Source organism: Colletotrichum tamarilloi (assembly GCF_030869305.1).
Source record: "Colletotrichum tamarilloi strain Tom-12 chromosome Unknown Scaffold_210.1, whole genome shotgun sequence".
Lineage (NCBI taxonomy): Eukaryota > Fungi > Ascomycota > Sordariomycetes > Glomerellales > Glomerellaceae > Colletotrichum > Colletotrichum tamarilloi.
Window position 1 is genome coordinate 1 of NW_026849593.1, and position 12,754 is coordinate 12,754.

Genomic DNA, 12,754 nt, shown 5'->3' on the forward strand with positions numbered 1-12,754 from the left:
CTGTCCACATTCCACAGCAGTACCCGTTCATTGCTCATCCACGACAATCTCATGAGCAGATTCCTCGGCTTAGCTCTGCCGAGTCAAGCACTGGGGGATCCGATGCTACTTCGACTTCAAATGCGGTACCGACAACCAAACCTGTAGGTGCTACTGCTGATGGCGGTACTTACACTTGTACATACCACGGCTGCACCATGCGATTCGAAACCCCTGCTCTGCTGCAAAAGCATAAGCGTGAGGGGCATCGGCAGACTCAGGGTATCGGAGGGCCCAGAAGACCTGAAGCAGTTGCCGCATCCCCCGACAGCATCCTCAATAGTCAAGCCGGACCTCACCGCTGCGATCGTATCAATCCTAGCACGGGCAAACCGTGCCACACAATCTTTTCACGCCCGTACGACTTGACTCGTCACGAGGATACCATTCACAATGCGCGGAAGCAAAAGGTGCGCTGCAATCTTTGCACCGAGGAGAAGACGTTTAGTCGTGCCGATGCGCTCACGCGACACTACCGAGTCTGTCATCCGGATGTTGAATTCCCAGGCAAGCACCGACGCCGGGGGCATAATGTCTGAATGCGCTACGTTTTCAGGCCAAGACACACAGCTCGGATGGTGTCTGCTTCGCGGCGGCTTTACACTGGTCCAGTTGGCAGAAGAATGCGCCGACCTCCGAGGAAGCTAATGGTCTACCCAATTATCGACAATAGCGTGCACCATCCCCGAGCATGAGGAGTGAATCAGGGATACAGGACAGTCGGGCGAATCAACAGGGGTGGAAATTCAGGGTCCTCGATGGTGCAGTAGGGGTCGTGCAACATGACATCACATAGTCCGTGCGCAACGACCCTGACGATCCATATGACCCGTAATGACATCATTTACCCGCCATTTCCTACTAGGTTCACATCGCCAGAAGTCGTGCAACTTGCCCGACTCCACTCAGCGACATCATCATGAGTCTTGGCATCATCATCCACCTCTGCCTGAGTTCATCAAATCGGGAATTGATGGGACGAGTTGGGGAGGATGGATGATCATGACGCTACACTATCTATGCTCCTGCCACAGGCTCCTGCATTCCATTTCACGCCATATGGACGGTCCCGACCAGCCCCGACTCGGAAACTTGTGGTTCTTTACCCAGATGATGCAATCTACGGCCTTAACCACTGCTCGGACGGGGCTTATGCATTTCTTTCCCTTTTGAGAAGCAGCGTTGTTTTAACCGCTTCCATCAATTACTTTACTTTTGCGATGGGTTTGGGACTGGAAACGGAGCGAGTCTTTCACATCTCCCATTCTTCCACAAGACGATTGTGTATGACATGTTGTACATTATGTTATAATGGTCCAAGTCGAGACCACAAGGCTAGAGAAAAAAAAGGTTGGGGAGGGAATGGGATGTCCTAAGGGCACGCAGGCGTGGTTGGTTCTTACGAATGTAATGATGAGGGAGGAATGATGCATTATAGAAATATTAATATGTAAAACACCACCCCCATACTGATCCAATGCCCGGCCTTGATTCTTATCGGTCAACACTTGCGTCCTGTTACATACGGAAATGGTTGACAACTGGCTGAAAATATCACAGAGAGACTTAGACTATATCCCTTCACGATGATGCTCAAATACACATTGACTAGACAAGCACATAATACTCTATGTTTGAAATAGTTGTTCGCCATTTCTTAGGTGAAGTCCCAAAGTCGGTTATCTACTCAGCAACCGAGTCTGTATGGTCGATGCTAGTCCCTAGAGCTCCTTCCTCTACTCTAGCAACCATAGCTATCTACGAAGCACCAATGACATTTGGTACGCACGTTCAATGGTCGGGTCCTGCAGCGTGCCCTAGCCATCCTACGCCGCTTCCTCGCCCAAGACGGCTGCGCGAGCAGTCTGGTAGAGAGGGGTGATATCCGTCCATTTCTGGAACTAAATTGAATCCAAGTTAGCTTCCTATGTCACATTCATCTACTTGGGTGCCACGTTTCCACCGTCCACAAACATTCACTTACCTGGTACCAGCCCTGAGCTGAGAGCACCTCGAGGCCAGGGATGGTCTCCCACCCGGCGTCCTCGGCCAATTGCATCAGTGGTGTATGACGAGGCTGGTAGGCCATCTCAAGAAGGACGCGTTTCCTATCGACTGTCGTGTCTTGACGCAATACCGCCATGAGAGTTTCTCGGAGCGAGGGATCAACTGGCTTGTCGGCAGGGATCGTGCTGATCATAACGGTAGGCGAGGATGCTAGTGCAGGAACTTCGCTGGCATTCTTGAGAGCTTCGATGCGATAATCCGAGGGGAACGACGCCTTCAGGGCTTCCAGGTTGCCACTGTTGCGTGCTAGAGCGTAGATAGGCCCGAAGCCAAGTGCGTGCAATGCGAAGATGGCGGCTCTTGTTGTTCCGCCTGAGCCAATAACGATGGCAGAAGATTCAACGTCTTCTGTCGATTGGGACGAAACACCTGCCGACTGAAGAGAGTGAACCATACCTGACCAGTCAGTGTTGTCACCGATGAGCTTAGCCGTGTCTCCGCTGGTTGATACTGGGATGATAGTGTTGACAGCGCCAATGATGCGAGCAGCCTCCGAGACTTCGTCAATTTCCTTCATAATGTCGAGCTTGAGCGGGATTGTCACGGAAGCGCCGCCAAAGTCGGGAGCTCGGATCAACTCGCGTACATCGGCCGCGTCAGTCGTTTCTTTGCGCAGGTAATGGTGCGGCAATCCGACCAAATCGAACAAAGTATTGTGCAGAGCAGGTGATCTCGATGCTGCAATGGGACTACCGAAAAGATAGTAGGTTTGCGGGTTAATGTCACCAAGCAACGCCAAAGCTTGCCGGATCTCGGCCGCGGACAACTGCCCCGGGGCTGCTTTGAATGGCAAACTGGGATGGGAGACAGGGGTGAGGCAGCCGTTCAGGACACGGCTGAGCTTTCCAGCTTGCCCCATGTTCAGCGCAATGATCGGGATTTTGTGCGAAGACAACATCTCCAACTTGAATTGGGCTAGGTCATAGTTGTCTTCAATTCGTTTGGCGACACCAACCAACTTGATCACGTCACCCCATTGAAGGGCCTTGTTGTAGAAGGGGATCCAAGAACCATTCTTCCAAGACAAGTTGCCCTGAGGATCATGGTGGGAGGCAATGATACGCGCGGGTCCCTTGTTCTCCACGACTGCTCGAATGACTCGCTCTGGGAGTGTCATCTCGACATCGATGAACTCAACCCCCATGCGGATTGCTTTTTGGTACAGACCAAGGGCTTGATCATGGGCGTCATCGGGGAACTTTCCACCCTGAGACAGTGTGCGCAGAGTGAAGATAATGGGCACGTCTGCCACCGATCTAAGAAGCGCAACCTGGTGTGCAACGAACTCTTCAGAATAGTCTTGGAGCAAGTCCACGCGGAGCTCCACGGCGTCAGAACCGACCACAACAGCCGGTATCAGAGTGAGAGCTGACGCAACCTCTGGTATCGTGAGGGAAACAAAGAAACTGGGATTCTTCGCCAGTGCCTTATTGACTTGTACCTGCTCTCCGCACAAAACATTGACGAAGCGGCGGAAGTCTAGCGGCGGCTCCCGTGTAGCCAACGTTCCTGGGGGATGAGGGCTGAAGTACTCAAAGTTGCTGCACTGCTCGAAGAAGGGCTTCCGGCGCCAGTAGACATCTTCAATGTCTTCTCTGTAGGCCGGTCTTGATTTGTCCTGCAGAAGGTAGTCGACGACTTCCTTGGTATTACGGTGGACGAGTAACACAGTGCCGTTGTTCTGGCAGTGGGCGACGAGCAGTTTCCGAGCTTCAGGAGTCTCTACAATGCCGCCGCCACATGAGAAAATATACCCGTGGCTCTGTTTCTCCAGGACATCCCGGAGAAGCTCAAGCTCGTCGCTTCTGAAGCCTGTCCACCCTTTGGAACCTCTGATCATCTCCGGAATTGTCATGCCTGACCGCCGTTCCAGCTCTTCATCCAAATCGATAAAAGGCCTCTTGAGCGTCGCGGCCATCCATCTTCCCGCAGTCGTCTTGCCTGCGCCACGCATACCAATGATGACAACAGACTTATCCTTACGAGATCTCGTGGGAAGTCCCGTAGCCACTGACTTGGGTTGCTCGTCAATGCCGTCAAGCTCAATGTTGAAGAACTGCGACATGGTGTCCCACCACCCTGGCCATGTCTTGCCAGTGCATTCCCTCTCAAGAATCGTCACAGGCTCGGGGGATACCACTGAAAGAACGCTGAAGCTCATGGCGACGCGGTGATCGTCGTAGCAATAAATGCTTTCGGTAGGCTGCTGGAGCCCCTGCACAGCGCGGCCGGTGACGATGATGCCGTCGTCAAATTCGTCAGTCTCAACGCCAAACTTGGCTAGTTGCTCGCGCATTGCCCCGATACGATTGCATTCTTTCACGCGTTGATTGGCGATGCCGCTGATCTTGGTTGTTCCGGATGCCGCAGCTGCTAAGACGGAGGCTGTGAGGAAAGCGTCTGTCATAGGTTCCATATCGACATGCTCAATCGCTTTGAGACCGCCAATGGACGGGCCTGTGACAGTCGTCGAAGTTCCAGTCTGCTCAACCGTGCATCCCATAGGTCTCAGCACGTCAACAGCAAACCTAGAGTCGCCCTGAAGTGACTCTGAGCCAATGTTGGGCACAGTACAAGTGGTGCCGGTAATGGCTGCAATGGCCAGAGGGTAGGTAGCGGAACTGGCGTCGCTCTCCACGACGTACTCGGCTGGGTTTTGGTACACTGCCTTCGGGATGTGGTAGGTATTGAGCTCCGTTGTCGATTTCGTGACGTTTACGCCGAAGGTCCGCATCATCGAGACGGTCATATCAATGTAAAACTGTGATATGGGCTTTCCGCCTACGAGTCGAAGGGTGACTGGGTTTTTCGCGTAAGGTGCAGCCATGAGAATTGACGACACATACTGCGATGAGATAGTAGCGGCCAATTCTATGACACCGCCCTCGAAGCCCTTGGCAGCATCCACCTGGAGAGGAAGACTCTTCTCTTGCCCGAGGTATTTGATTCCCAACCCATTGGCCCTGAGAGCATCGACCAGAGGACCAATTGGACGAACTTTCATGCGAGCGTTGCCGGTAAGTACTGTGGAAGACACTCCAGACGGCGCACAAAGAGCCACAACAGTCGTCAAGAATCGGGATGCGGTACCAGCGTTGCCAAGGTACAGCGCCTCTTTGCTAGCATTGAGCTCGCCGCCTTTGCCTTTGACAGCTAGCACCTCCCCGGCATCTTCCCAAGCGTATGTTGCTCCCCCAAGCTGAGCAATGGCTGACAACATGTACTCTGTATCGTCAGAATGCAGCAGGTTCGTGATCCGGCACGTTCCCTGCCCGAGAGCAGCGAGAACAAGGGCACGGTTGGAAATAGACTTGGAGCCCGGGGGGGTGACTATGGTGCTGTGAGACTTCGGCATGCCAGGTATGACCTGAGTTGCCGATGATAGGACTACCCTGATGACGTGGTCTTGGACTACGCTGGCTTTTTGTTCGTGGGTTTTTCCGATCGCGGAGAGGAGCACAATCTTCTTCTTGGCTCCATCATTCTTCTTGTCAACCGCCATCTTCTCCAACAACACGTCAACGGGGCACTTTTTGCCTGCTGTCAGCTTAATAACCTTCTTGTCGTGTACCGAGGTGGGAAGCTCGTAGCTCGCAATGCACTTGACAAGTCGTGCTACAGCGCCAGGACGAAGTACGCCAAGGAAGCGGGCCAGTTCTGCCTCCTTGACCATGCCAATGGCGACAGCCTCTCCATGAAGAAGCTGAGGTGTCAACAGGGCTTCGTAGGCGTGACCGATAGAATGGCCGAAGTTGAGCAGATTTCTCAAGCCACCTTCTCTTTCATCGCTGGAGACAACTTCAGCTTTGACTGAAGCAGAGCCAAGGACAATTCGCTTGAGAATGTCTCGAATGGGTGAAAGTCTCTTTTCCCCCTGGGACTTGACAGCAGCCAGTATGGCGGGTGCGTTGGTCTCGAGTGCGGTAAACTCGTCCTCGCTCCAGATGGCGGCCGTCTTGATGACCTCGGCCATGCCATTGATGAACTCCCGCGCTGGCAGCGTCTCGAGGAAGCTCAGGTCGATATAAATACGGAACGGTTGCCAGAAAGCACCGATGAGGTTCTTGCCCATCGGGGTGTCGATGGCAGTCTTGCCACCAATGGATGAGTCAACCATAGACAACAGCGTCGTCGGCACCTGTACAAAGCGAATGCCCCGCATGAAAGTGGCAGCGACATAGCCGATCATGTCGCCAATGACACCGCCGCCTAGAGCAATGATGACCGTGTCCCTCGTGCATTTTTGCAACAACATCCAATCTTCAATGTCCGCCTTGGTCTGGCGGCTCTTTGAAGCTTCGCCGGGCGGGATTGCGTACGTGAGCAGTCTTGCCGAAGCAGGCGCGGCGGCTTCAAAGACCTTTCGAAAAGGCGGGACATAAGTATCGAAGAGGTTCGTGTCGGTTACAAGGACGTAGGTCGATGATTTGAGATGATGGAGGAGATCCTGAGTCACGAAGTCAAGCCAGATACCGTGGTCGACGACAATGTCGTCTTTGCCCAGGATCGTGATCCGGGTCGGGCCTGAGCCCGAATCTGAGCCATTGACCAAGCCCATGATCGATGGCAGCAGATGTGAGGGTGGTAAGTCGTTATTTACTCAGAGCTCTGGCACATCGGGTTGATCTCTGTCGTAGAGCTTGCAACCGTAAGTGAATTGAATACGTTGAGGGTGCAAAGACTCGCGGGTGCGCCTACCTTATGTGGGCGTAGGGTGCATGGAGCCAGTGACTCTTCCAAACAGGACTCACCTTTTTTTTTTTTTTTTTTTACGACATCGGACAAGGACGATTGGCGGGGGCGGGGATGGCACGAGCAAGGATCAGGAACGGCTCCTCTATTGCGGCTTAGTGGAATCTCATGCCGCCTATACCGGAGCTGCCAAAAGAGTATGACACTGCGGCGATTTCCCTTGGATGGGATTTTTAAAGCCCCAGGGTCCGGGCACTTAGACTTCCTCAGAGCCCCTCAATTACATAAACAAAAAGTTCCACATGAGTCGCTAGTATGCATCTTGCCGAATGGGCCACCGACGTATGGCTAGCCCGGACTTGTAACTAATATTTAAAAAATCATTAACTTAATTTCCCCCTAACGGAGTAATCCGCCGGGGCCGTACTATATATTATTTATTTTAATATTCTGCCTTTACTAGCTGCTCGGGCGGTTCTCGATGTTATTTACACAGTATTAATATATAGTATTAATATATACTCTTACTATCTTAATAGACTATACTATATATTATATATTAAAGAAAACTAGGTATTACGGCTAGCTAGTCGTAGTAAGTATATTAGCAGAAGTTAAGGCTATAAATACTAAGTAAATAGTATTATAATCGTAAATAGCTTCTCTAAAGCTATATCTATAAGTCGTAAAGTAAGTAAGGCTTCGGTAATTAATTATAATCTTATTAAAAGGGGTTTTTTAATAAAAATAGCTAAAAATAATCGTAAAATCTAATATTAAGTTAATTATTAAAAAAGCTATAAGAAGTTTATTTTTAAGCCTAGCTTAAGTTTATATTATATATAAGTCTTATTTTTAAATATATTTTTTATAATATTCTTATTTATTATTATTTAACTATTTACTAAACGGTCGTCCGTCCTATTTATTTACGATTATTTATCCTATTTATTTATAAGTATCCGTTCCTTATTTTATTATATAATCGTAGTTATATAACTTATTTATAGTTTTTTTATTTTAAAAGGAGTTATTTTAAGTCCGTATTTTTATATATATAGTATAGTAACTATTATAAGTCCTATAGGGCAAGGCCCTAGTCTTATTATACATATTAGGTTATAATATTAGCTTCTTTTTTTAAAAGTTTAGTCCTCTAAGCCTATAAATAAGTCGTCTATTCCTAAGTTAGGGAATCGTTAAGTATTTTTTTAAAATATACTAATACGATATTAAGTTAAATTAAAAAATTAAAATCTTTAATAGCTACGTCTCGTTATAAATTATTATATATTATTTATTTTTTTAATAAAGGAGTAGAAATAATACCTTATTTAAATTATTATTCACAAAGGGTCCGTTATTTAGTTTTTTTTAATTTTAAAGTTTATAAAATATATTATTATTTAAGTATTTTATATAATACGTTTATTAATACTATTTATATTTATAAGTATTACGTTTTTATTTATTAAGTCTTAGCTAACTAAGTATAGTTAGTTAATTAATAACGAAGTTTAATTATTTTAATTATAAAAAAGAAATAAAAGAATTATAGTTTTAAAAAAAAGTTACGGAGTTATAAAAAAAGGCTAAGGCTTATTAATAAGCTTAGGCTAAGTTAAATAAGTCGTTATCTAAGTTAAAGTATTTTTATTTTTAAAAATAAATAATAATTAAAAAGAGTTAAATTATATTAAAAAAGTTTCTTAGGGATTCCGAAAATACTTCTTTAGTAGCTCGTAAGGTATAAGTTAATAGTATTTTTAAAATTATTAATTAAAATACCGTAATAACTAAGAGTTCTAAGTTTAATTTTAATTTTAATACTTTTTAAAAAGTTTTTAAGAGTTCTAGAAGTTCGTAATAAGTTCTTATATATTTTTTTTATATTTATAATTTTTCTATTTAATAAAGAATTTTTATATTTCGTTCTTAATTTTATAATTAATAATTTTTTTAATTTCGTATTCTAATTAGTTTAGTTTAATAATAATATAATCTTTTATATATAAGCTTTTTAATATAGGCTTAAGTAATAAAATATAAAAAACGGGATAGTATTATATCGTATTTAGTAGTCTTAATTCGTAATTAATTAGTAAAACTTTTTTAATAATTTTAAAGGGTTTAAGCTTTTTATAATTTAATTTATTGCTTAGTTATTTTATTTTAATATTATAATAAAGGAAATAAATACTATTCCCCTCTTTTAAAAATAGTCCTCTAATTCTTAATTTATCTACGTTTTTTTTTATATATTATTATATAAACTCGAAGTTTAGTAAGGCTTATTTATAGATCTTTTTAAGTTTATTTATATTTACTATAGCTTTTATAGCTTATAATCCTTATTATACTTTTTTATATATTATTAATTAGAATTTATAATTAAAGTAGAACGGGGATTTTTTTATATTCTTACTAACTATATTATTATATATAAACTAGGCTATTAATAAAAGTACTACTTAATTATCCTAGTCGTAGTTTATATAATAATAAAAATATATTTTAAGGATTTAATTAATCTTTTTTATCTATTTATCGGTTTATAAATAAAATAATATTAATAGTTTATAGTTTATATTAAGTTACGAAATTAGAAATTTCTAAAACTTTAAAATAAATAGCTTATTTCTATTTAAAATAATTTCTTTTAGTAAACCGTAGTTCGAAAGTATAACCTTAGTAAATATATATATTAAGTCTTTTATAGTATTTAATTTTTTATAAGGAATAAAGTATATAAATTTAGTAAATTAATTAATTATAACTAAGATACTATTATACTATATTTTAATAAATAGTTCTTTAGACTTTAGTAATTTAATAATAAAGTCCTATATAATTAATTACTATACTTTTATTAATAATTATAGTAATTATAGCTTATTATAAGGCTTATATAGGCTATTTTTACTTTTTTTATAGGTCGCATAGTCCTTAATTATTTTTATAATTTTAATATGTATAGTAGATTTATTATAATATTAATAAATCTATTTCTATATTTTAATAACTCCTTAGTAATTATATATTAGTATATTATAAATTTTTATAATAAGCTTAGGGGTTATCCTTTTAATTAGGCTAATATTAATCTTTTTAATTATTATAAAAAGTTTCGTAATTAGTATAAGGCTTTTATCCTTTTTTTACTTAAGAATAACTTATATTTTTTTAGGGACTGCGACTTTATAATTAGGTCTTTTACTAAGAGCGTCTATTTTACTATTTTCTAAACTTTTTTAATAAATAATTTAAAAATTATACTTAAATAAGAATTCGCTCTATTTAACTTATCGTTTATTTAAGTTCTTATTTGTTATAAAGTTTATAAAGTTCTTATAGTCTATATAAATTATAACTTCGTATTTAGTTTTAGATAATTATAGTCTCTATTCTTAAAATATTTTAATAATTATTATTAGTTCTTTATTATAAATTTATTAATTTAATTCTATTTTATAAAATACTTTAGAATAAAAGTAATATGGGTAGAGCTTTTTTTATTCGTTTTATTATTTTAGAATTATTTTTATAATAAAGTTTAAGGTATTAGTCTCGATTTTGAAAGGTTTTTAGGGGTCTAAGATTATAATAATTAGTTTAAAAATAACTATATTTTTAATTTTAATAAATACTTTTTTATACTTAGGATCCTAAATAAATAGAGTATCTTTTTATATTAAGTTATTAAGAGGTTTAATTATATTAATATAGTCCTTAAGGAATTATTAATAAATTTTAATAAATTTTAAAAATTTTTATACGTCCTTAACGTTTTATAATATAGGCTAGTCCCTAACTACTTTTATTTTTAATATTTATATATAAATCTATTTTAATATAATAATATATCTTAAGAAATTTACTTTTTATATATAGAACTTATATTTAGAAGGTTTAATATATAGTTTAGTATTTTAAAGCTTTTAAAATATTATATAAATATACTTTTTATATATTTTAAAGTTAGGGGAGAAGATAAGAATATTATTAATATAAATAATAATAAAAATATTAACGTACTCTTAGAGTACGTAGTTAACTATTATTTAAAAAGTTATTAGAGCGTTAGTAAGTTTAAAAGGTATAATAAGGTACTCGAAGAGTTTTTTATAAATTTAGAATACTATCTTTTATTTATCTCTTTTTTTAATTCGAATTTAGTTAAATACTTTTTTAAGGTTTATAATAATAAACTAATTAGCTCTATAAAGTAAATTTCTAAGCTTAGTAATAAGTAATAAGGGATAGTAATTCTTTTTTATAATTTCGTTAAGTTTTTTATAATTAATAATAAGTCTTAATTTTCTGCCCTTTTTTAATATAAAAAATAAGGGGAATTTTATAAGAGAATTTAATAATTAAATATATCCCTTTTTGAGCTTTTTATTAATATATTCGTTAAGATATTCTTATTTTTCTTAATTTATTAGGTATATTAAATAGAACCTAGGCTATATTCTTTTTTTAAATTTAATTTCTATATTTTAGTTATTATATTTTAGTAATCCTATTTTTTTAGGTTTTATAAATAGTTTTATATATATCTAGTACTCCTTAGGTATAGTTAAGAGTTATTATAATCCCTAATTATTATTATTATATATAAACTTCTTAAAGCTTTTTATTATTTTAATAAAAACTATATATTATATTTATTCTCGTTTTTTAAGAGTTATTAAAAATCTGTTTAAACCCTTTTTCTTTTTAAGTCGTTTAGTAACTAGATTTTTTTAGAGAACTTAGTTAGTAATTTAATTTATCTATAAGTTATATTTTTATAACTACGAGATTCTTAAAATAATATCAATATTTCCGATCTCCGTAATATCGTATTATAATTATTCTTATTAATTATTAATATATATTAAGAAGTATACGGTCTCTTAATTAATATATCCGTAATTATAATTAACTCGTTCTCTTTTTATTATTTATAATTAATATAAGTTATTTTTTTATACTTATAATAAGTTAAGTTTATTTATTACTCTTAATAAAATATAAAATTTTTATATACTACTATTAATAATAATATTTAGTCCTCGTTCGTAAATATTAAAGTTAATTTATAAATATATATTATTATATTATTTAGTTATATATAAGAACTTTTTTTTTTATTTTTATTTTTTATTATTCTTTTATAATTAGCTCTCTTAGTTTTTTATTATTTATTTTTTTAAATAATTCCTTTATTTATATTTCTCTTAGTATTTTCTTTATACCTTAGCTTTTTTAATATAATAAATTTAATATTAGTCGTATTTATAGTCTTCTTATTTTATATATTTATTATTAAAGTATTTTATAAAAAAGCTAGGATCTGGGCCGAATATTACTTTATTATTATTATTAAAACTTAGTAACGTTTAGTTAAGTAGTTAGTTTTTTATATAAATATCTTTAATAAGTCTATTATCGCGTTTTTATAAATAAAAACGGTTATTTTATTTATATACGAGGTACTAAAAGTATTTATTATCTAAGTATTCTATTTAAAATAATTCCTTATAAAAAGGGTCCGTGGGGTTAAGTAGGGAATAGTTTTTATTTATATAGGGGGTTATTATAATCTTTTTACGTTCTTTAATCTTATAAAACTAAATAGTTTAGTTATTTTTAAATAAGTAAATATATTTATATTATAATTCTTTATCGTCCTTTTTAGAGCTAGTATTATTAATACTAAGTAGTATTTTATAATTAATTTCTATTTAAGTATATTATTAAGTAATATTACGAAGTTCGTCCGAATTATAAAATAATTCTATTTTATTAAAATAAAAAGAGTTAGGTCCTAGTTTAATATTTTCTTTTTTAAAGTTAAAGTTAATTTTTTTTTTTTTATAATTCTAAAATTAAGAGTCGGTTTTTTAATTATTTTAATCTTATTTTTATATAAGAGGTCTTCGAGCTACTTTTTAATTTTATAAATAAATTT

General features: G+C 37.6%; 3 protein-coding genes across 3 annotated transcripts; all 3 read right to left on the reverse strand.

Annotated features, from left to right (window-relative positions):
* Positions 1-116: 116 nt before the first annotated feature.
* CTAM01_16286 (uncharacterized protein) lies at positions 117-569 on the reverse strand (the record flags this gene model as incomplete). The annotated part of the gene is made up of 2 exons (XM_060532279.1): positions 117-340; positions 425-569. The coding sequence occupies 2 exons, from the start codon at positions 567-569 to the stop codon at positions 117-119; spliced, it is 369 nt and encodes a 122-aa protein (XP_060373141.1).
* A 1,261-nt stretch (positions 570-1,830) lies between these two features.
* On the reverse strand, positions 1,831-6,664 carry CTAM01_16287 (pentafunctional AROM polypeptide; the record flags this gene model as incomplete). Its single annotated transcript, XM_060532280.1, has 2 exons — positions 1,831-1,940; positions 2,014-6,664. The coding sequence occupies 2 exons, from the start codon at positions 6,662-6,664 to the stop codon at positions 1,831-1,833; spliced, it is 4,761 nt and encodes a 1,586-aa protein (XP_060373142.1).
* Positions 6,665-11,006: 4,342 nt separating this feature from the next.
* Positions 11,007-11,165, reverse strand: CTAM01_16288 (uncharacterized protein; the record flags this gene model as incomplete). The annotated part of the gene is made up of 1 exon (XM_060532281.1): positions 11,007-11,165. A coding segment is annotated over one exon (159 nt), but the record flags the coding sequence as incomplete, so codon positions are not given.
* Positions 11,166-12,754: the final 1,589 nt, after the last annotated feature.